The 25,529-nt window shown below is 39.9% G+C and overlaps 1 protein-coding gene across 8 annotated transcripts in view; it reads right to left on the bottom strand.

The window, feature by feature from the left end:
- Nucleotides 1-25,529, bottom strand: part of GRID1 (glutamate ionotropic receptor delta type subunit 1) — an 887,376-nt gene that overhangs the window by 183,059 nt on the left and 678,788 nt on the right. For all 8 annotated transcript variants that reach the window (XM_042459512.1, XM_042459516.1, XM_042459515.1 and 5 more), the window contains exon 6: nt 682-855. In XM_042459512.1, the coding sequence (XP_042315446.1) occupies nt 682-855 (174 nt within the window). The remainder of the gene's footprint in view (nt 1-681; nt 856-25,529) is intronic.

The following is a 25,529-nucleotide window of genomic DNA, read 5'->3' as shown; positions in this document are numbered from 1 at the left end:
TATATATAATGAAATCAAGTATCCAACTGTAGCCCTTGTTATAATCTTTATGTTCAACATCTGTAGTCAATAAATGCACGATTATAATATGGCTTAATCCAAAAGAAGTTTCCTAATGGGCTTTAACAGAAGTCAGTGTAATTGCCTGGTAATAATATTTGCTCAGAAGGTGAAATTGAAATTAGGTTGAAATAGAGTAAAGATAGGGAGGGGGCTGAGATAACTGGATCAAACAGGAGGCACATCCTGTAAACCAGGAGTGGGAATTGTGTAGAATTCTGTGCCATCTATCAGGGGCGGAAATTAAAGGCATTTTGAAACCTCCAGGAGCATGTCTTTTTTATTATTATATCACTGTTTTGAGATCCGTTGCTCCGCTGCCAAAAAATTCCACAAACAAACAAACCACTAAAAGTTGCAAGAAAGGTATTTTCTATTTCCATTTTCTAGAATATGATTGGTCATTGTCTGTATGGATCAGAGTCCAACAATAAAGTGGGCGCGGCCGTTCATGGCTTACTACACCTGCCTTAAAGGAAACAAACCGAGATTTATTTTTCCCCTTTACATTTCCCCTTCAATTAGTTCTCTGAAACTACACTAGCAAAGCCAGAGGTCACACTGTCTTCCTATGGAAAGAAAAGGGGACGAGTCCTCTTGCTTTTTGGCTAAGCTACTGACCTGAAGCATCTGGAGATAACCTTCCTGTGGATCACAGAGGAGTGATGATATTCTGTGGTTGTTCTTCATGCATCTTTGATTGTTCTCTCTTGAAAGAGGAAAGATCTGTCTTATGACTGTCATCCTCCCAAGAGCACTGTGTACCAGTTCTAAAATTTCATTGTCGCTGATTTCCTACAAGAAAACAACAACACATTAATTCAGTTTTAGACGCCCTACATCTTTCCAATATCTCCACCTCTATAAAAACAAAACATTAATTCAAATCTTTCTCTATATTTTTAAAAAAAGTTTAACTCCATCCTTTGTAGTCCTGTTGTGAAAGATTTTTTTTAAACAAAACAAAAACAGGGGAAACTTGGAAGTGAGAAAAACTGACATTCTTCTTTTGTTAAAACCAAGCAGGTCTTAGCCTGGATGAGATTCATCTTATTAAAAGGTTCACATAAGCTTATCAGGCTTCCAAAGGGAACAGAGGCATATAACTATAATAAATTAATAGGCAAAATAATTAAAACAGAGTGAATTTATGCTTCAGTATTTTTTATGCCCCACTGATTTTTCTTTTCTATTCAAAGTTCAGACTTATCTGATGAAGAAAAATGATAATTTTAGTTAATTATACAGGACATCACACGCTTCCTCCACAACGTTCTTTCAAACTCTCTGAGTTCCCATCCTGGCTGGAGATGTAAATCTTCATGGATCATCTTTGTGCTCTAACTGCTTCTTACTCTTTTAGCCAGATTTCTGGCTAATTACCATTCCACAATGCTGAAATTCAGTATCACAAGACAAGATCAAGGCTAATAGCAGTGATGCCTTCATAAAAAATTAGAAAAGGAAGGTGCAAACTTATCAACAGCTACTACCTATGCCACTTCAATTGCACCCTTACTTTAAAGATGTTAGTCATCTTTAGTTCACATCTTGAAGCTGACCTCCTGCTTACTGGGAGGCATAGGGACATGAGCATCAAATCGCAATTGAATTTATATTTCATACTGGTCATTCTGGTCTGAATTAATACAGAAGAACATATATAACTTTTTGACAATTGTTTAGCTTTATGTACTTTATGGGCATTTGACACATTTTCTCATAGCAGCTTTGAGCATACGTCACCATTCACTATGATAGCTACTACTACTAGACTTTACAGTTTAACAGAATGCAGATGAATGCATGGCTCCCAACCAAGTCTACAGATGGAAATAATATTGGGAAATATTTATTATTATTATTATTATTATTATTATTATTATTATTATTATTATCTTATATCCCACCTTTCTCCCAATATAAGGACTCAAGGTGGCAAACAACAAATATAAAATAATACAATTTAAAACAGAACAACAGTATTAAAATATATACATATAAAATTTAAAAAAGAAACAATTTTAACATTATTCTTAAGTGCTGGAAAACCCTGAGGAGAGGAATCCTGTGCAAGTGAGCATCTTTGGCATTCAGGACTTATTCTGCACAAAATTTAAGCATTGGTTTTATTGCACACACAAATATAAACACATTTTCTGTTTCTGAAGGAAAAACAACACTGCATTCAGTGCCAAAAAACCCCAACAACTTGCAACATTTTGCAAAGCAATTCCTCAACTGCAAGATTTTCTACATAGAAAGTATTACTTCCTGCACAAAATGTTTCTGCACATAATTGTTATTTTTGTGTGTGTGCAGAAAATGCTGTCTCCTGCACACTGAAACAAACAAACAAGAATGTGAATTTGCACAGAGTAACTCTCTTTGCACAGACTAATCTTCAGACAGTCATTTAGACTTATTCTCCATTGCTATCAATAGGTTAATGGTACAGGGGACCCAGTGGCTGAAGTGCAAGATTGGCAGTTTGGCAGTTGAAGGCCCAAACATTGCTCCCATCACTAGTTCCAGCTTCTGCCAACCTAGCAGTTTGACAGCATGCAAATGCAAGTAGATAAATAGGGACCACTTCACTGGGGGATGTAAACAACGTTCTGTGCAGTCATGCTGGCCCCATGACCCACAGGGTAGTATTTGACAACGCTGCCTCTTTGGCTTAGTAATGGAGATGAGCACTGCCCCCTGCAGTCTGACACAAGTTAACAACCTTGTCAGAGGGGAAAACCTTTACCTTTTACTTTACAGGTCATTTGCATGAATAAGTTCAGATGTGGACAGTTTTTGCAGAGAAATTTGTGATCTATGGATTTATTTCCCTAACAAAGTTGTGACCAACAGCTGGTTCACAGACTGCATCTACTTCCATGCTTGATATTTTGTTATCAAGACTCTTTTGGCTTTCAAATATGACAGAAAAAAAAATTGGTAACACAGGTGCAGGAAAAAAGTCCTTATTTTCCTTTTAGAACAAGGGATAGAAGGTGAGTGCACCATGTTTTAAAGCACATTGGATCACTGGAAGCATGACTGAGTATTAAAACAAGGTGTATACTCCCTCTATGCCAGGATATGATTGTGTGTGTGTGTGTGTGTGTTTCCACAGCCACTGCCACACTGATGGAGGAGAGGAGACAGCATCCAGTGAATTCGGGATGGGTGTAAAATTTCACCCTTGGATTCATGAAAGTTGCAGGCTTGGACACAGAAGAAGGAAGAGTGAAAATAGGAAGAAGGAATATCAACAATCTAAGATATGCAGAGGACACCATAGTACTAACAGACCTGGAACACCTACTAAGGAAGATCAAAGAAGAAAATGCAAAGGCAGGCTTAATGTTGTACATAAAGAAAACAAAAATAATGACCGCTGAGGACCTTCACAAGTTCAAACTAGATAAAGAAGAAATAGAAATAGTAAAAGAATTCCCATACCTGGGATCAAACACTGATAGAAATGGGGACTGAAATCAGGAAATCAGTAAAAGTTTAAGGATGGGGAGGATGGCTATGAAAAAACTAGAAAAGATTATAAAGGGCAAAGATAAACAACTGAGCACAAAAGTTAGAATCATACAAGGCATTGTATTCCCCTATTACCATGTATGGATGTGAGAGCTGGACAGTTAAGACAGTAAGAAAATCCATTCATTTGCGATGTGGTGCTGGAGAAGAGTGCTAAGGATACCATGGACAGCCAAAAGAACAAACAAAGCAGATGAAGCCAAAACCTCCCTGAAGCCAAGATGACCAAACTGAGACTTCGGACACATGATGGGAAGGAAGGACTCATTGGAAAAGACAATAATCCTGGGAAAGGTAGAGGGAAGTAGGAAGATAGGAAGATCACATGGTAGATGGATGGACTCTGTTAAGGAGGTCACAGGTATGGGGTTGCAGGAATTAAGCAGAGCAGTGGAGGACAGAGGGTCTTGGAGAGGTCTCATCCATAGGGTCGCCATGAGTCAAAATCAACTTGAGGGCAGTTAACAACAACAAAGGGCTTTCTCTTATAGAGTGCTATATTACTTTTACTCCATGCTTGCAAATTAATGTTTTAAATTGTGTTAATTCTATAGACTGTTTAATAATATTTTAATCTTTCATACAGGTGGAATATGCCCCAAATTCCAAAATCTGACATACTCCAAAACTGAAAATTGTTCCCATGAGTGGCATAAATAGTGACACTCTTGCTTGCACAGAATTATTTTAAAATGTTACATACAAAATTACCTTCAGGCTATGTTTATAAGGTAACTAAATGAATTTATGCTTAGACTTGGGCCCCATCTCCAAGATATCTCATTATGTATATGCAAATATTCCAAACTCTGAAAAATTCCAAAATCCAAAACACTTCTGGTCCCAAGAATTTTGGATAAGCGAAACTGAACCTGTATTTCCTTTTATCCCATATGCTACCTTGAGTCCCAGTTTGGGAGGAAAGGAGAAATTTAAATAAAGTGAGTGAGTGAGTGATACAATTGATTATAAAATATGAAAGAATGACATGAAAGTGGCAAACTCTTACTTGAATTCTCATAAAAATGTACTGTTAGATCACATATGCAGTATGAACATGAAAGTGCATCTAATCAGCTGCTACACTATGCCCATGAACATGTGTGGAAAGCAGGATAGAACAACATGGATCAAGAACTTGAGCTATGTCAGCCCCTCCTTAACAAAGCCATTTCAACTGATACCGCTGCCCTAAGATCAAACCAGTTCCCATTTATCAAAGCATTTGCCATCTACGCAGTAAATTATGTCCATCAGCATGCCAAGGATGACAATAAATAGAAAGTATTTCTGCCCAGAGGGCAGAAAAGAGGAAGAATCAAGTATGTGCAGATGGGACTAGGATGATAGTAATCAACCTCCCAGAGTGCATTCAAGAGTTTTAAAGCTTGGAGCCAAAGAGGTGGGGATGCTATCACAACCTTATCTAAGCCCCAAACTGTCAAGGTTGTTTGCTCCAAACGGCTTGCCTTTGTTTCTCTGTGGACCTGATTAATTTTGAAGTAATAATAGCCATGAAAGGTACTTTCTCAGCATGGGATCAATCTTTCAGTAAACATCAAGTATGCAATTAAAAGGGGTAGAAACAAAAAACAAAGTTAAGTTATACTTTTAATGGGGTCAGCCAAAATATGTGAAAAATGTGAATCCCTGCATGAATACTAAACACCAGAATGGTTAATTCTATAACTGTTATTAACTACTCATATATATATATATATATATATATATATATATATAGTGCAAGTACATGTTACATTGATTGGCATGTTACTATTTTATCAACTTTTCATAGATGTTGATGATGATGGGCCAAAACACACTGCATAAATAATCCAGTTTGAGTCCAATTAACTGTTCAGGCTGAATGCTAGGGAATTCTGGGAACTTTAGTTTTGCAAGACATTTGTGAAACATTTTTGAGACTTCTCTATCAAAGAGCTCTGTACCACAACTACAGTTCCCAGAATTCCCTAGCACTGAGCCAGAGCAGTTAAAGTGATCTCAAACTGGATTATTATGCATTGTGTTTTAGCCTGATGATTTAAATCCTATCTTTATTTTTCTTCTCGATCCAGCATTCAAGGTGGCTTGCACCAGAAGCTTCTATCAGCTACTCAGTTAAATATACTTAACTAACACCCTGTACACAATAGTCTTAAAGGCCAGGTTGGGGGCAAAATCGGGGCACAGCATCTACAGGATGCATGCCCTGGCTCCACCCCCAGGGTGGCATGATGCCATGCACCACACCACACAATGTGCGTTGCCAAAGGAGCACCGTACAGCCATGCCACCACAGCTATCGCACACTTTCCAGGGTTCCAAATGGAAGTGCCTGCAGGCTGCCCCTTAAAGGCAGTCTGCACAGCCCCTATGTAACCTCTCCTGGTCTTACTCCCCTCCAAATCTGACCAAGACTTCTTCATTAACCCATGCTAAAGTCACAGCTGAATGTATTTTGCTGGGCATCAGTTGCATGGGGAAAAGAAGGTGCATTCTGACAAGGATTGGAGCATGGGTGAATGATTCTGTCAATGTGTGTGTGGGGGGGGGGGGGCTCAGGCCAGGAGTAGTTAGTTAGGTTATTCACTTAACTGGTGCAGGATTCTAGACATGGCCATTAAAAGTGACAGGTAACATATATACATAAAGCAGCACATTATAAAATGTCCTTTCCTCTTGATGATTTATCTTTGGTATTATTTAATATATTTGAGCATTTTAGTGCCTGATCCTTTAAAATTACTTTTCAAATCAATGTTTTAATGGTGGCTGTATTTCACAGAAAGTGGTTTTTTAAAATAAAGGTTTAAAGCACTCTGAATATGAAATTATTTTCTTTACTAAGAGCAGGTTTTCCACCTCACTTCTAAAGGTTCAAGGATAGGCTATGGTATTTTGATTTTCCCCCTTTCTTTCAGAAGTTGATTACCTTGATTTGTGCATCTTTTTTGGATTGTGTGGTTGCTTTGTTGTTACTACTATTTTAATTTTGTTTATATTTTATTGGTGAACTACTTTGAATTTATTTACAGTATAGTAGTTGTCTTTCAGAAGCTGATTACTTAGGTCTGCTTCTTTGTTGTATTAGTTTCGTTTTTAAAAATGCCCCAAATAATGTGCAGACATGTGAGTCTCAATTTTTTTTAAAGAGCAAAACAAAACATATCATACACCATTGTAAAATCTACAGTTAGACATTAAGATCATCATCTGAAGTCCTCTCAAATCAATATGTATGAGAAGAAAAGAATATTTCTTTCTTTCTCTTTGCTTTATGCACTGTATTTCCAAAATTAAGAGTTCAAACATATCAACAACAGGATGATTCAGTTATGAAAGTGGATAAAGGTATCAGGGAGGGCATTCCAATATTTTGGAACAACCACAACCACAACCAAGAAGGTCATCTTAGTTATACTCTCACATCAAAATATTCATGTTGATGGGACAGGATTTCTGGAGTCAATTTCAAGGCTTTGCAAAGTTTAAATGAGAGAAAACATGTTTTTAAATATTGCTAGAGTTAATCCCTTAGGACTTTAAAGGCCAGTAATTCAAATTTAGTACTTCTAAGGCCAGTACTTCAAATAAACACTGGTAGTTCAAATTTTGCCCAGAAATAGGTGAACGGTGTCAACAAATTTCACTAGTATGCGTCCAGAATTATATGTTTTGATGTTTCATCTTCTATCTCCATACTTTAATCCAGTTGTTTTACATTATTGTAGATTTATTATATTATTCCAGAATTGAAACAGGGCATGCAATGACCGAAATAGAAAAAGGAATACACTTACACTCACACACAGCTTTAATTGCCATGCTAGCATTCCCATTAGATCCTGTCTGGTCAAAGACATTTTGTTCCTTGAGGCAAGGCACAAATGGTTTCCTACAACCCACTTAAATCAATGTACAGATGCCCTAAAGTTCTCTTAAGTTATTATGGCACATGGAGCTTTCCTTCATCCCTGCAAGCAAAAATACACTAATAAACAATTATCAATATACAGTACTGGTTTGTGTTGATGTCCAACACCTGCTGCATGAAGCAACCACTTCACTCTACCTAATGGGAGGCTTGGCTTTGTGCTGGATTCCCATGGTGCTGGAGGTTTCACCTAGATCACTGAAAGGTTTAGGGAATATGTTATTTGAAGGGTTCAGGAATGCTATTACATGTTGTTATATATCCACTTCCCTGGCCTCGGAGAGAGAGAAGAAGATGCAGGCACAGCTTCATCATGCCTAGGCCCAGAAGCAGATGACAGGCCCTTCCTTCATCACAAATGCCACTGCCCTGATGTCATATGGGGAAAAAAGAGGCAGACAGAGCTCCATTATGCCTAGACACAAAAGCAGATGAAAGGCCCTACCTCCATCCCAATTGCCATATCCCTGGCTTCAGCGGGAGAGGAGAAGAGGTAGTATCTGTTTTACAGTACTTAGTTCCCTCCCCTATTACCATCCCCCTTTTCTTTGGTGTCATGTTTGAATTAGACTGTAAACCTGAGCACAGGGAACTAGGTGTTTTTGGTTGGTCTTTTACTTGTAAAGTGCCATGTACAGTGATGGTGCTATAGTTTTAAAATGGTGATAATCATTATAATCATCTGCTTTGTTGACTTTTGAAATATATATTTATAGGTATAGGGTTTGGCAGGATTATGGAAGCTCACACATAGTAATAGCATTGTTGACTTGGAAAGCATTAACATAGGTATCTAGAAATCTAAAATATTTCTGTGGTCAAGCTGCCATTATCTACTTGCTCTTGTAACAATAGGTCTTGATGGCAAATATATATTGAAAATCTGATCTAGATCTCATTATGGATATCCCACTGAAAATGCATGATAATTCAAAATATATTGATTTAGTACATGAAGTATTACCCTAAGAAGGTCCTGGGGCAAATACTATGAGGGGAAGTCACACTATTCAGTTTACAGTATATTTGTAATGAGGTATTAGTGAACTTTTATTCTCATATCATTTATTAAGGTTAAGAACTAGGGGAAGCAAGAAAATACAAGCTTGTTAGCTCAGTACATAAATGACATATTATACCTTGTTAAATATGGTCAGCTTTCACTGCTTAGAAACCCACATATCAGACTAATACATTACTTCTTTAAGGCCACAAATGGCTAATATTTCAAGCCCTGTATTAAGCATAAATCACCCCAGTTGGGAAATGCTTGAAAGCAGAAATGGCAGCCAACCAGCTACCCCAGTTGAGTGATTTGGCAAGTCCCCTCTGTTGAATAACAAGCCTATATGTACCAGAGAGTATCTTGTACCTCCAAAACTAGACTGGCATTCCCAGGGGTATCTAAGGACTTTGCCCATTCTCAGAGTTAAGTAAGATTCAGCTGCCAGCCATGTTGAGTTTTATACATGAAATGAGGGATGGCATCTTGACATAGGCAGCAATGTGTCTTGGGCTGGCTATGCAGGCATTCACAGGCAGAAATGCTACTAATCTAATTTTGGTTTTACAACTTTTCATTGAACTATGTGACAATCCAAGAATGGAAAGAAAAGTCACCATATTTTGTAGCCTTGCCAAGAAACATTACCTCAACAGATCAAAAAATTAGCGATCAGTATGAGAGTTTTGATCTTTTGAGTCAGAATTAAAGAATGAATACAGTCAGCCTTCCACATTTACCAGGGTTGGGAGTGCAGAACCCCTACGAAAGTGGATTAACTATGAATAACTCTAGGCACACTCAAACCATATTTAACACACAAAAAAGTACAATCTGCAGATTCAGTCCAGTGTGGATGCCTCTATGGCAGCAGCAGGTGGCTAGTAGGGCTTGCTGCCATCTCTGAAGCTGCCCTACACCATTTTTTTAATAGGGGTTTACAAGACTCACTGTATGTATGCAGTCTCTCTGTCTTGCGAGGCTTGCAGTCCCAGTTAAAAATGGCAGAGGCTACAGGAAATAATCCATAAATAATCAAAACCTCAAAAGTCAAACCTGCAGATGTGAAGGGCTGATTATATTTCCTTCTCCCACACCTAGGTTTTCACAATTTGTGCAGGAATCCTCTGCACAAAACTAGTCTCTTTACCTTTAGTTAAGTAATGCATACATACACACACAAGAGACACAGAAGGCCCAGAGAATTGATCAACAACCTATTCTGTGCTTCTTTTTTAGAGAAAAAGTCTAGGCAGCAAAGAAGCAGTCATATCTTCCATATTATTCACACAATTTGAATATACACACACACACTCCTCATAAATGTACTACTTTATTTGTAAATACATGCACCTTGCCCAATGAGAAGAGGAAAAATGAGATTTTCCATTCTCATATGAACAGGAAAAACAAGAATTTACATATCTGGTGCATACCTGTGGGTTAATCTCCAGCACTCTTTGTAAGGGGGGGATGTTTTTTCAGCTCAGAAACAAAATATTTACAAAACTTGCATATGCAGGAATGTAAAGATTATTATTTAAGAAGCGGGTACTCCTGGTATTTAGCCCATTTCTGTATTTATTTATTTGCACATAAAGGACATACATTATTGTGTTTGCAATACCTAGCTACTTGGCTTGGGGGAAATATTTAAATCCACTCTAGTTGCATTCGGTTATCATAACACAAATTGCAAAATGAGACAATTATGTTTCACATTAAAACCCCAATTTTCCTAGAGGTAATGAAGGAAAATTATAAATTTTAATGACATTAATAATTTAGTGAACCAAAAAGAGCTCCTGAAAAATGTCCCTGAGAAAAATCCAAAGATTAAATTTTAATAGGCATGAGGATCATGAGGCCGTTGACAAATCTGTAGATCTATATGCAGTATCTACAGCAGAGTTACTACTCCAGACTGATTCCCTGTGATTACGAATGTAGCAAAGATGGTTGGTATAGTCGTATGTACAGCACATAAAGACACCTGAACCTCATTGAGGAGATTATCACACTGGAGGGACAGCATCTTTCTCCCGTTCTTCTCCTGTCCTTAAACATGGCTAGTTGTGCGATCGGGGATCACATCCCTGCACACTTCTCCCATCCTTCTCATGTGGGTAAAGTGTCACAAAGCCATCCCTGCACACTTCTCCCATTGGTAAAGTATCATGGAGCTGTCATTTGGTATTAACAGGAGTTGGTCACGATAACTAAATGACATTTTCAGACTAAAAAGCAAAAAAATGTACCTAGATTAGCTGACACTAGATACAAGAATCAAAGGGTAGTTAAAACCTTCATGTTCTGTTAGGAGTTCTTGGAGGCATGGGCCTACCACTGTCGGAAACGTTGACTAAAAGAAAGCTTTTACCTGTGCAAAAATATCTCAAATATTATATTTATTAAACATAATATATTGTAGATTTGGTGCTATTCTCATCAAGATTATTTATTCTTGATCATTAATATACCCTCTTCCTCCTTCTGCATCAATATTAACAGTGTGTATGGGGAGAAGAAACAATAGTGCAAGGTTCCCAGAAGATATAGCTCTGATGTGAATAATGTGACTTGCTTGAGTGACTTGCTTGAGTTTTGGAGGAAAAACAGAGTCCCCAATGGATATATTAACCAAAAATGAAATCAGCCAAGGGAAGAATAATGCCACTGGCACCAAAAATGAATGGAGGTATGAAGTGAAAAAGGAAAGGAAGGATGTCTAGACTCTAGTAGAGATAGCAAGATAAATAATCATCCATCATGCATTGAATGTGTAGCATGGACACTGACAGTCAAAATTACAAGAGCAGGTGCTGAGAATAGATTTGCAGAAATGGGCAAACATAGGAGAGGGCATTCAATCATGGACACATTGGAAGATGGAAAGAAAATGAATTAGAACAGATATAGAAGAAAATAATGGGGCAGCCCAATCCTATTACTCAAACCTATCCATATTTACTTGGAACTAAGTTGTACTGAATTTGATATTCCTAGGTAAATCTAGGACAAACCAGTTTAGGGCCAAATCATCCATCATAGGATAAGAATAACTATGGAAACGACAACAGAACTGTATGATTGATTGATGTGATATTAATTCCACTTTTCATGTGGCTGACTCCCAGAACAGCTAACATACATATTTTTTTAAAAAAATACATGTTTAAGTACATTTTATTTTTATGTCAAGTAGTGATGCCTACAGTCTTACTACTTCTTGCCCATGGAACCTGCTCATGTTCTCTTCTCCCACATGAGTACCAATCTAAACAAATCAAAGCTGATTTAAAAATGTATGAATTATCCCTGTTGAATCAGATACTAAGAGCCAATTCACAATTGCATACTCATCACTTCATAGTTCACATTCAGCAATGGTTCAAATTTCTGAATGAGCCATTATAGGCCTAATGCCAAAGACAGAACTCTTATGTTATCCCAGACTGCTTTTCAATGGAGTCAGTACACATATTCAGCTGCCACTCATGAAGTATACAGTAATCAAAAGATAGACATAGATGTCAAAAGCAGTTTTTATAACTCTTACAAGTTCATTAAAAAATGATGTCTCACATGTTGATTTTTTCAGTCAGGAGGCCAGCTTTCACAAGTGTTCTTCCTGCCAATAATACTAAGGATACAAGTCTTAACCTGCTTCATTTTCACACACAAAAATAAGAATATGCCATTCAATTGCAAATTATTATTGATTTATTTTCTTTTGTCTTGGAGACTGATTTTTGTGCATTTCTGTAAATGCACTAAATGAAAAACCTATGGTAACTACTGTCTCTTTGAACATTCAAGGGTAAAAGCATTGGATAGGTTGTCTGAGGTTTTTTTTTAGCAGCCTGGCTCTTTGTGTGAACTCCAGCCTCCCCTCCCTACCCTGACAAACACATCCCTCTCTTCCTTTCTTACTCTCTGTCCCATTTGCACACACCAAAAACAGCCGCAAGTACCAGCCCCCCCCCCCCCCCCCCCCCCCCCCACACACACACTGACATATACATTGGAGGCCTTCACAAGACTGTCTGGCTGCAATGTCTTTGCATTGGAAGGGGAGCACCAAGAATGAGTTCCTGGCAGCTGGGCTATGTGAAGATGCTGCAGCCAAACAAAGGCACCATGGCCAGGTAGCTGGGTGAAGATGCTCAGTCAGCAGCTGCACAAAGCCACACTAATACAAAGGCTGCTGTCACTTAGCTTTGGTGGCCTTTGGGCAGATGTCCAGCAATGACTTTGCCTAGTGGTCGCAGGTTTTATATGGCTTCCCATCAGCAGCACCTTCATGCAGAAGGAGATCAGAAACAATATGTGGCCGGGCTGCATGAAAATGCTGCAGCCAGGTGAAGACACTGCAGCTGGTGACCATGTGAAATCTGCCACCACTGCCTCTGATGTCCTATTCCATATTAGTACAGTACTGCACAGCCTCATGTCTGCCTGTGTGTCTCTCTCTCCTCCAAGGGCCCTGCCAGCTGTCCAATTCACAGCCCAATGAATGTGCATGTTATCACCTGCTCTGCTGCTAATGTAAGACTGCTCAGCTAGGCTGTGGAGGTAAGCAGGCAAGTTCTTATAGTGTATATAAAGTGGTAAGTGGGATCAAGTCCTTCTACAATATATAAAATGATGGGGTATTTCATTCCCCCCCCCTTTGGGGGGGGGTATCTGCTGGGGCTCATGGAACCAAAAACCTGTGGATAGAGCAGGCCCAGTATATGCATTTATAGCTATCCAAGCATATACATTAATCTTAGGGAGAAATACTGACATGTCACTATCTGGGTGCCTGCTTTTCTTCACATTGGATTGCTTTGCATACAAGCAATCATAGATTAATTACATTATAGTATATAGCAAATCAGATGTTATTTTTTCTCTCTCTCTCATATGGGTGAAACAAACTGTCTCGAAAGAGCGGCTTGCTACTGCCTCTTTGAACACCAGATTGGGGCCACAGCAACCACACACCGTGGCTCTGATCCAACATTTTTCTGGGCCAAAAGGAAGCGGCAAATTCTGCTTCTTTTTGGCCCGGAAAAAGGGAGCCTTTGTTGGTGTGGCAGCACTTTTCCGTGTTTCTTTTGGTGTGTGGTGTGTGAACACCATGCCAAAGGAGCACTGTAATGCTGCCTACAGTGCAGTCAGGCAGGTGGTGTGATACTGGCTTGGGGTGGCATCGGGGCATGTATCATCCGAATGCCATGCCTCCATGCCATCCCCACAATGGTGCTTACTGGTGATCTGTACAGCCTGTTAATCTCTTTATCAGTTTTTAAAAATAATTAACACATAAAGGATTTTACCATCTTAAAAATATAACTTAATCATGTATCTTTTGAGAATACTGCATTTCTAAACAGACATCTGTAAATATACAGACATCCAGTGGTTAATCTGCTTGAGCACTGTTAAATTTTAACAGCATCCATCATATCTATAAGCATCCTAATGACCATAACTTAAAATCAAAATGGAACATATATCTGTTTTAGCACAAGCCTAGATGTTTTCTAACAGTACTAACTTTCAGCTTATCTTGGCAGTTTATTAGTCTATCAGGAGCAGCACAGCTAGAAAAACTCCCCTTCCTTATGGTATGCAAAGCATATACTGTACATGTGCTCTTTGACCTCACTGGCTACCAGACTTTTCTCTTTTTGGGTGCCTAGACAAATCATTTGGCTTTCAGGAATTTTTGTGCAACTAGGATTTGCTTCTGGATTGCCTACATTCAGAATTTCTGGTAACTTCTGCCATAACAAAATAATATCGTATTAACCACAAAGCACAAGGTATTGTGTGAAGGAGCTTTTCTGTTTGTGTTGTTATTCTTGCTGCTTTCTGCATAGTAGGCTCATGCAATGTGAGCTGCAAAAGGCTAAACTGATCATTATCATCTAGGCCTGCTTGTTCAAATTGTACCAAAGCCAGATGTTAAAATATTGACTTTTTACAACCTAAAAACACTAGCTGGCTCTGCTGAATGTCATGGGCCTAAATTTAGTGATGCGAAGGTGGAATCAAAGAAGAACAGAACTTTTAAGTTTGTTTCTTTATTTTTGTGCTCATATACTCTTCTGCTTTCAGTACAATGTTTGTGTTTCTCAGTCTTCTGATATTCTTCATCAGGTTGGGTCTATGGCAAAATGCTGAAGTAACAGGAACCATAGTTAAACTAATGAGTCAAGATGGAGTTTCAATTCTTGAAGACTAGTACAGATATTACTATTTCTGGATTTTGCTCACAGACCACACAAGCTGTTTTTATTTTTCTTTATAAAATATTTGCTTCTCTTGTTTAAATATACTGCTATTTCTAAACAGGCTGTTTTAGAATTAACCTCTTTATCCTACAAAACTCTCTACTGCTCAGTTTTAGCTCCTACAGTTTATACCACAAGTTCAGAAAAAGGTTGGTTTCTATATTCTCTCCGATTCAAACCTCAGTATTACAGACCCTGTGTTGATTTGGCTGCAAATTTGAGACCTGGAAATGTAAACAGAGTATTTCTAAATCACATGAGATCTAAAATATGAAGCAGAAAACTCTGTTTATTGGTAGAATATGTGTCAACTGGTTGGGTTGACATAAGGCCTGGAAAACCAGGAGTACTCCGGTTGGAGGTCTAAAAAGTGTCCCAGCCTATTGGGCATATTTGAAGCAGCAGATCCCAGATTACTCCTTTGTTCCAGGTTGCATTTTGTTAGTGACCTCAGTCTCTAGTCTTTGCACTGAAACAATTTATTATTATTATTATTATTATTATTATTATTATTATTATTATTATTAGTGTTTATTTAAATAGTGCCATAAATTTACATGGGCCTGAGTAAGGCTCCACCTCTTCCCTCTTCTTGTTTTATTCTTCTCTGCAGGGACAGAGAGCAATTCAATCAAAAGAAAAGCCAGGGGATATAAGATAGATCTTTTAATACCAGAAGCCCTTTGGCTACTCCTGGCAGCAACAGAATCACAGAATCATAGAGTTGGAAGAGACCGCAAGGGCCATCCAGTCCAACCCCATTCTGCCATGCAGGAACTCCCAATCAAAGCATTCAGATTTAAAGATGGCCATCCAGCCTCTGTTTAAAGACCTCCAAGGAAGGAGACTCCACCACTCTCCATTGAGGGAGTTTGTTTCACTGTCGAACAGCCCTCACTGTCAGGAAGTTCCTCCTAATGTTGAGGTGGCATCTTTTTTCCTGGAGCTTGCATCTCTTGCTCCATGTTCTAGTCTCTGGAGCAGCAGAAAACAAGCTTGTTCCCTCCTCAATGTCACACCCCTTCAAATATTTAAACAGGGCTATCATATCGCCCCTTAACCTTCTCTTCTCCAGGCTAAACTATCAGGACCAGGTTGTAAACAGGCCTGATAAAATGACATGGATGTGGCCACTAGGTGGAGCTGTAGCGGAACGTATTACAGTTCTAAGTGGCAGTTGCATGAGTCTGCATTTTAAAACAGTGCATCCTGGGGAGGCTGATGCAACTGTCAACTGCCACTGAGAGAGAGTATGTCTGGGTGAGAAGATTGGTGTTAGAGTAACTGCTTCTGTGTTTGTGGTTATGATCAGTTCGTTGGCAAAATAACTTGTTAATGAGCATTCAAGGCAGATGTCTTATACTGTGTAATTGTTGTAAATAGTTAAGTAACAAAGCTTTAAAAACCCTCTTCTTGAGAGAAATCTTGCTGTACTCAGATTCATTCCTGTATGTATGCAACCAAGATTCTTCACAGACCTTCTGGGCGTCTTGTCTGTGCACATACACTCTGCTTGTGTTTGCCTTAGCAAGGGTTGTGAACCCAGCATGTTCCTTGACATAAACATACCCAGCTCCCTAAGTCTCTTTGCATAAGGCATGGTTTCCAGACCCTTCACTATTTTGGTGGCCCTCCTTTGGACACTCCAGTTTCTCAGCATCCTTTTTGAATTGTGGCGCCCAGAACTGGACACAATATTCCAGGTGGGGCCTGATAAGAGTAGAATAGCGTGGCACTATTACTTCTCTTGATCTAGAGACTATACTTCTATTGATGCAGCCTAAAATCACATTGGCCACTGCTGCATCGCACTGTTGACTCATGTTCAACTTGTGGTCTACTTGGACTCCCAGATACTTTTCACACGTAGTTTCATTCAGCCAGGTGTCACCCATCCTATATCTGTGCATTTTATTTTTCCACCCTAAGTGCAGTACCTTACATTTCTCCATGCTGTATTTCATTTTGTTAGCTTTAGCCCAGCTTTCTAGTCTATTCAGGTCATTTTGAATCTTGATCCTGTCCTCTGGGGTATTAGCTATTCCTCTTAATTTGGTGTCATCTGCAAATTTAATAAGCATACCGTCTATTCTATTGTGAAGTTGAAAACTTTCATGGCCGGCATCCATAGGTTTTTGTGGGTTTTTTGGGCTATGTGGCCATATTCTAGAAGAGTTTATTCCTGACGTTTTGCCAGCATCTGTGGCTGGCATCTTCAAAGAATGCTGCCATGGAAGAGACTGGGGGTATATATACACTGTGTGACCCTGAATAGGGAGGAATGATCTCCATGTTAATCTGTTGTTGATGGCAAGGCATCAGGGTGGAAGGATATGCAAACAGGATTAGTGTCGGCTTAATTAGTGATCATTGTCTTCTGGGAAAACCCCTGACTCTGGGTTGTTTTTCATTTGCATTTGCTGAGTCCTGATTTTGCTGTTTTTCAGGACCGGTAGCCAAATTTTGTTCACTTTAAGAGTTTCTTCTTTCCTGTTGAAGTTGTCCAGGTGTTTGTGGATTTCAGTGGCTTCCCTGTGCATTCTGACCTGATAGTTGTAGGCATGGTCCAGAATTTCAGTGTTTTCAAACAGCATTTTATGCCTAGGATGGTTTATAATGTGTTCTGCTACTGTTGGTTTTTCTGGCTGTTTCAGTCTGCAGGGTCTCTCATGTTCCAAAACTGAAGTTTTTGAAGTGTTAATGCTTGATGTTTCACCTCTTCATCTATGGCGGCTTCCTGCCTTCCATTTCATGATCACAGACCCCATTACAGATGGTCTGATGTTGCATGCTTTTTTCTTCCCTCCATTTCAGACTTCCATAGTCAGAAGAGACCTATGATGAGCTGGACCCCTCTGAGAGCATTTCAGTGGACCATCTTTCGTCCATATCGGTAAGGAAAGGGAGACCTGATGACCTACGGGTCCTCCAGCAGTTAGGGATGTCTAGATTCATTCTATTTCATTCCATTCATAGGATTCTGTCGAATTGGAGGACAGTCCTGTCATCATCAGAGACAGGGAACAACATAATACAAATGTGAGCCACTCAGAAAGGTATCTTTGGCATGGTACACATGGCGCTAAAGCGCCGTGCTGGCACCATACTTGGGTTAAGGGACTGCACAGCAACTACACAGTCCCTAACCCTAGTACAGCATGCCGCCGTAACAATGGCGGCACCCTGTATACATGGGCGCCGCCATTGTTATGTAAGTGCCACGCGGCATCTGCACATTGCCGTGTGGCGCTTACGTAACCAGTGTGCTAGTGGTGCAATGGTTATGCCACCCCTGCGGCTTTAAAAGCACCCACTTTTTGAGAGTTCTTTTTCCTCCGCAGGGAAGCCACGTGGTTTGGAGGCTGCGGCTTCCCTGCGGAGGAAAAAACACTGCCACTGACAGAATCTGAGGTATGTACCTGGCCTTTCTTTCCAGGTTGAAGGATATTTTGGGCCAAGGAGGGAGAATGTATTGGAAAATTTTGCATGCTCATTCCCCCTGCTCAGATAGATAGGATTTTCCCTGCATGCAAACTCCACTATGTCCCCTCTTTTAAACATACCCTTTGGTCTGCTGAATCACATTACAAAATACCTTTGTAGCTTGATAAACAGAGCATGTGATTCAGCTTCCGTCCCTTTAAGAAGTTTTCTAAAACAAAGAGATTTTCCTGTTATCCTCTGGGTCTCCCATCTCCCTATTCTATCAATTTTCTTCAGAAAGATAGTGAGATTAAGATTTCTTCTTGTACCTGAACGGTTCATTAGATAGGTTAGGACGTAGCCTCTATGCCTACGTACATTCAAGCCATTAGTAACATTTTTTAAACTACAAGCTATTTGTGTTGTCTTTATGTCAGCTTCAGTTCTTAGGAAGTACTGTTAGAAAAAGACACGTTTCTGCTGCTCTGCTGATTTAAAGCAGGCTTACAGGCTTGGCTTTGATATTTTTGATATTGTGATAATTCTGGTTTCCTTAACAAAGGCTGAAGCCTTAGAAAACTTTAAAAACCCAACAGAATGGCTGCCTGGCTGAGTTCTGTTCTGTTGTCTTTTTTTCTCCTCACAGCATCCAGATGGAATCCCTGGAGAACGTCAATGTCGATGAAAACGCCAGCTTATCGGTAAGGCTATCTCCCTTCTCCCCTTTCCTTGGGATAGGTACTTAGGATCAGGACCAACCAAAGACCATCCCCCTTGCACCCTATGTACACTCTTTTACTTCTCCCCCTGTTTGACCCATGATGACTCATTTTAATTACCTTGAGCCTGGAGAAAAGAAGGTTAAGAGGTGATATGATAGCCCTATTTAAATATTTGAAGGGATGTCATATTCAAGAGGGAGCAAGCGTGTTTTCTGCTGCTCCAGCGAATAGGACCCGGAACAATGGATGCAAGCTGCAGGAAAAGAGATTCCACTTCAACAGTAGGAGGAAATTCCTGACAGTAAGGGCTGTTTGACAGTGGAACACACTCCCTTGGAGTGTAGTGGAGTCTCCTTTGGAGGTCTTTAAGCAGAGGCTGGATGGCCATCTGTCGGGTATGCTTGGATTGAGAGTTCCTGCATGGCAGAATGGGGTTGGACTGGATGGCCCTTGTGGCCTCTTCCAACTCTACGGTTCTATGATTCTATGATAATTTAGTTAATCTTATTCATTTGAATGTATTTTATGATGCTGTATTAGTTTTAACTGGGAGTAAGGGGGGATTACATTATTTTTATCATGCTGTTTTATAGTATTTATGATTGTCACCTGCCACGATCCTCGAGAGGTGGGCTATAAATTATTATTATTGTTGTTGTTGTTGTTGTTGTTGGATTTGGAAGATGGTACATCTACAATGGAAGACGTGAGTTATCCTCCATCCAATTCAGACAGGGAATTTGTTCTCAACTGGAGGGCTGAAAGTACAATTATTTCAGATGCTATTGCTGATGGTCACACTGAGTGGCACATAATGATGCTCTGTAGTTACCAGTCCCTACCACCTCACAGCTCTCTCCTGCCCTTCCCTTTCATTAGATAATAAATAAATAATTTAAAAATCTGATGGCTGCCACTCAAAATCTCACTCCTTGTGCTTTTCTACACAGCTCCCAGAACCAAGAAGAATATGCCCCCATTTCCTACCAATGCTCCCCTTTTGCATCATTGGAGGGAAGGCATACAGTTCCTCTGAAAAGACCACTAGCCTGTGTACCTCACTAGCTTGTCTACCTCCACCATGAAGGCATCATCCTCCTCAGGGCGCTTAGAGACCTCAGGGCACCTCTTCCATCGACCTTTTGGGTGGAAAATTCAGAGCAGTCAGGTAGGCTAGACTTAGTGAGTGCTGGGCCTTTTCAGCTCACATCTTAGTCTATTATCTGAACTAGTCCTGGAAAGCCCATAAAAGCAGCCTCTTCCATAACAATAAAGAGATCCTAAGTTAGCTGACCTGCCAATGCACATGCGAGCACATAAATTTGCTCAACATTTTCCAAGGCTTGTTACAGCAAATGTCATTTACCTAATTCCCCCCTCTCTCTTTTTCCCCCCTGTGACAGCAGAAAGTGTGTCTCCATGGTCTGTGCGAACTTTTCAGCCGTTCCAACCCTGAAAAGGCCATGGAGATTGTAAACATGGTTGCCAAGGGGGGAAATGGACATCTTTATCAACCATATACTGGAATCATCAGAAGGGTAGGTGGCTTGCTTCTTCTCCTCCTCTGACAAACACCCTGGGGCCCTGAGCTTTCCCTCTCTGAGGCTGAAAGCCAGTAAGGATGTGATTTCTCTTTTCTATTTCTCTTGTCAGGTCTGTGATAGGCTGGTGAATGATATCCTCCTCTCACCAAAACGTGATCTGGATGCTTTGGTACACCTCTTGAAGTTAAGGATGACTGAGGAACCTTGCCATTGGCCTGATGGGAAGGAGAAAGCGATTAAGGCCAAAGTAAAGAGATCACACCATTGCAAAGTCTGTCCTGATTCTCTGCAAGAAGTGTCCTTTTATTAGTGCCCTTCTCTCCTCAGGTAAAGGCAGTCAGAATCGGAGAATGTTAACATTCATCCCAGATACAGAATTGCTAAATGAATGGATTCCAACCCTCACTACCATCTTGGAGGGCCTCATACTGTGGCAAATCCTCAGACCTGTGGATATAGACATGGAACTTGAGTGAAGTGTGTTGCAAGGGTGAGCCTGGGAAAGATCCTACAAGCTTTTCTGTCACCTAAGAAGAACTTGGTGGTGCGACAAATTGCTTTCTCTTCTCTGGCAGAGATACTTGCAGAGAAACAGCCAGTATCTTTGATGTAATGCAGACCAGATGGGACCTGGTGGACTCCTTTGCCTCGATGCTGAGGCAATGTGCTTTCCATTATAAAACCCTCAGCTGGGTAATGTCCATTTGGAATATTGCAAGCAGTAGGCTCCAAAAGGGAAGGTGGCTCTCTTAAAAAAAAACACCAACCAAAAAGCTAAAACCTTCTTTCTCTGTCCTTTTTCAGGTGCACAGTCCCCCACAGGATTGAAAGGTGGCACCTAGAGGAAGACCAATAATAGAATGGAGACAATTTTACTGTAATATTTTAAAAATTATTATTGTATTTTTATTGTACTACAGTCATCCCTCTGAATTCACGGCTTTGATTATTCATGAGTTTGCCAGCTCCCCTTGTCCCTTTCCATCCCCTCCCTACCCTCCCTCCTTCTTTTGCACCCCCCACCTTTGCCTCAGAGGCTAGCAGGGAGCCTTCCCTCAGTCCGGGGGCACTGAGCCTGGGTGCAGGGACTGCCAGGGCTTGTAATTCTCTCCCTGCTGGCAAGCTGCCATGGCGCTCTCGCTTCTTGCCAGGCACATCCCCCCCACTCTGTGCCACAGCCAGTGGCTGCCCACTTGCTTCCCTGTTACATCGTATGTAAAAAGCTCCCAATTGGTTGGTGAAAACTGATATGTGTATAACATGACCTTGAATTTGTACCTGAAATTGTTTTTAACAGTTATTGATAATTGTATTTTGCAGTTATTATTTTATCAAGTTATTTTGTATACTGGTCAACCAAATAAATCTTACTACTACTACTTCCCTTCTCTTCTCCCAGTACAGGGCCTGGTTTGGGAAGGGAAATGGGAGCAAGAGAAGCAGTGGGGATGGCCTGCAGCAGTCATGGCTTTACAGCTTGGATGACAGTGAGATTGAGGATGTTTCTTTTGCCTTCTCTCCTCCTCTCCTTTTGGACTCTCTTTCTGCTTCAAAGAGAGAGGGTGGGGGTTAAAATAAATAAAGACAGGTTTGGTTTTGGGTGGCACTTGGCTGAGACAGGTGTGAGGGAGAGATGGGGGAGATAAAAAGAAGGAGAATTAAAAAAAATAGGTGTGAGTACAAAATATCCACCTCTTTGCATAGATTATGATATGGTGGTTTGTATTCTGGATGAGGAATAGCAGCCAGGGATGAGGAGTGGGATTGGCAGGAGGCACACAAGGACTAAAGATGGGAGAGGGGGCAATACTAAAAATACTTAATCCTTAAGGAGAGGGGGTAGAGACAAGAATGGAGGAGAGGAATGCTTCAGGATCTGGTCTGTCACCTTTGCACACTGTCTACCTCCCTCCAGAATGAACAAATTAATAAATACACCATGATCCTAAATAGGTCTATTCAGAAGCAAAACTCATTGGGTTTGCTAGAACTGGCATGAGAGGATGACAATGGTAACCCCCCTCTGAAGAAACTTCTCTAGCAAACTCTATGATAGGTTCACCTTAGGGTTGCCATAAGTCCAAAATTACTTTGAGGCACACAACAACAATAAAGGTAGGTTTTCTGAACGGTCACATGGTAAATTCCATATCCAAGCAGAGATTTCAATCTCTCTGTTCCAGGTCCAGCATTTTAAACATTGGTCTGTACTGTTGCTGTCAGATCAGTTCTAACTTTTAAAATGGTATGAAGGTTAAACATGGTTGAAGAAAAAAAATGCAACCATTAATGTATTGAATTTGCATAATTAGAATGTAAATTAGAGTGGTTTGCAAATCTGGACTATTTTCATAATATGCAATTTAGGAACCCAGATTTTAAGAAGTGGAATATGGCAACCCTGGTGTGATGGCAACAACATGGCACTGCCAAAATTCCTTTAGACCTTTCACTCCTTTTTAGTGTGTGTCACTCTGCCACCAATTAAGTAAAAGTGATGGTCACTATCCCAACTAATTTTTGACTGTGAGACTCAAACCTGTACTAAGTGTCTCCTGCACTATGACTCTTTTTAGGTGCCAGTACACTGGGTTCCAGGTTTTCCCTTAAGCTTGGCACCAAATATTCTTTGACGGCCACACATCCACTATCTAATGTGTCCCAAACCTAAAAGACTTTTCTCAATGTCAGTAGCATTTTTAATGTGTTTCTGAAATCACTTCAGATAGCTGCTTGTTGAAGGAAAGTAATACATTTATTTACAAGTCAGGTTGAATACAACCTGTAGTTTCCTGATATTCCTCAAGGGAAGCCCTAGATACAGCATATTTTAATGGAAGGGGATTTATCTTCTCTAAGAAATGGCCAAAGTGATCTTTCAAAGGGTAATGTCAAGTTCACAAACAGACACAATGGGTGAATCTAATAATTATGAGGAGGTGCAGCCTTACAGAAAAGGACATATTCTCAATTTAGTTAACCTTCTCAACTGGCTAACAATATGTACATACATCCACTCTCTTTTGGAACTTTCATGTTTGTTCTAGACAGCCTCCTAAGCAAGGAGTCTGAATGAGAAAGTCTAATGCTAGAACATAGCATATGGAAGTAACAGCTTATATTAAATTTATAGTATCTTAGAGCTGAAAGGCTCCACAAAGCCCATCTTACCCATCCATTACTAAAGCATGCCTGAGAGCTTACTTCTAACCACAGCTTAAAACATCCAATGAATGGAAGTCCACCATCCTCCAAGACAGTCTAGTGAATTGCCACACAGCTCTTTACTGCCAGAATGTTTGCACTGTTGTTTAGTCACAATCTGTTTTCTTGTAACCAGGTTACAATTGCCACAGTGACTGCAACACTCTATGGACTTTATTAAACTGGATGACTCCCAGGCAAAAACTAGATTTAAAAGTAGGAAAAAAAATGTGGGATTTTTTTCAGACAATGAAAATAAACCAACAGAAAGTCAACAAAAATGACTCCTTTTTTACTTTTTGGAACTATCAAAAGTAAAAAGGAGTCATTTTTGTCAACTTATCATTCGGGTTATTTTCACGTTATTTCTCTTTCAAGCAAACGCATCTGAAAACATCCTGCATTTGCAGATATTTTCTCAATTTTAAAATTCCATTTTTGCATGGGATTTAAGCAATTTGCCTCTGAAACTCCCCTTTTAAGTGTAACCGCCTTGTGAAAGTCACAAAGCAGGTAGCAACTAACTCAAATTGTTCTGAGAACTAATTCTACAGTTTATTAACTGAAAAGGAGTGTGTGATAAATGCATAATGGAAATGTGTGCCTGTTAAATCTTTAATCTGTTTTGTCAACTATCCAAAGCAAATATACAGGGGGAAAGTACAGTGCTGCAAGTATCACAACCATCTCAAAGTTTTAATTTAATAACACTAGAACTCTTACTAAATATTAGTCAAAATTCAAATGTGATCTCTCCCTCATCCCACAGGCCTTTCTGCTTCCACACCCAAGAGGTCTCTATGTATCCATCTCTTACACCACGTTTCACTCAATAGTGCACCATACCCTTCATGAACCACTGCATGCTCATCTGTAACATGTCCTCTCAAATACTCTTTATTTTCATCCCTGTTACTTCATCCAGAATGATTTATTGCTGGCTAATTCTCTTCATTTGCTATCCCCCACCCCCAACTTTGGCCTTTTATCTCTTATCCTCCTTATTTAATACAACCATGTCAGCATCAAACAATTTCTCTTCCCCAACAAATCACTAGTAGTATTCACTAATCACTAATCACTAGTAGTGCCTGTATTGCAGCCACATATTCAAAACTATAAGGTTGCAAGTTCAATACCAGTGAAAGGGCTCAAGCTTGACTCAGGCTTGCATCCTTTCAAGGAGGTCACTAAAATGAGTACCCAGATTGTTGGGGGCAATTAGCTTACAGCTGTAAACTGCTTAGACACTATTAGTTCAGTATGAAGTGGTATATAAATGAAGCTGTTTGTTTATTCATGCACTAAAGGAATTCTATAATGGCCATACAGCCCACAGAAAGGCCCATTCAGCATTCAATATGAAGTGCAGTCAGTGTAAGATGACTGATGAAGCTACCAAGTATTCCATACTGGGAGAAAGTTGGGGTGTAAATATAATAAGAATACAGGGAGCAAAGGACGTTTTTCAATATATGCAGATTCTGCGATCGTCATTGTTACTGTTGGCAAATCTGAATAGATGATCTCAAAGAGAATTGGGAATCAACTGCAGACAGTAGGTCTTTGGAGTTCATTCAGGAGACTAAAAGAAGCCAAGGAGATGGTAGCATTTGTTCCAGGGTTTCATATTCACAGTATCACAATTCAGGCGGCTTAGGACTTTATCACACCAGCTCTTTTTGCGCTGTAGTCCTGCAATCTGAAATTCCCATGTGAATGAAAGACACAGGCCAGGGACTGGGCAGCTACAGGAGGGAAGTGGCAACTGCAGTTTTCCTCTTGTATTACTCACTCACCTCTCAG

This window comes from Sceloporus undulatus, chromosome 3, assembly GCF_019175285.1.
Source record: "Sceloporus undulatus isolate JIND9_A2432 ecotype Alabama chromosome 3, SceUnd_v1.1, whole genome shotgun sequence".
NCBI classification, from domain to species: Eukaryota; Metazoa; Chordata; class Lepidosauria; order Squamata; family Phrynosomatidae; genus Sceloporus; species Sceloporus undulatus.
Note: the sequence above shows the minus strand (reverse complement) of the source record. Positions and strands in the feature narration are given on the sequence as shown.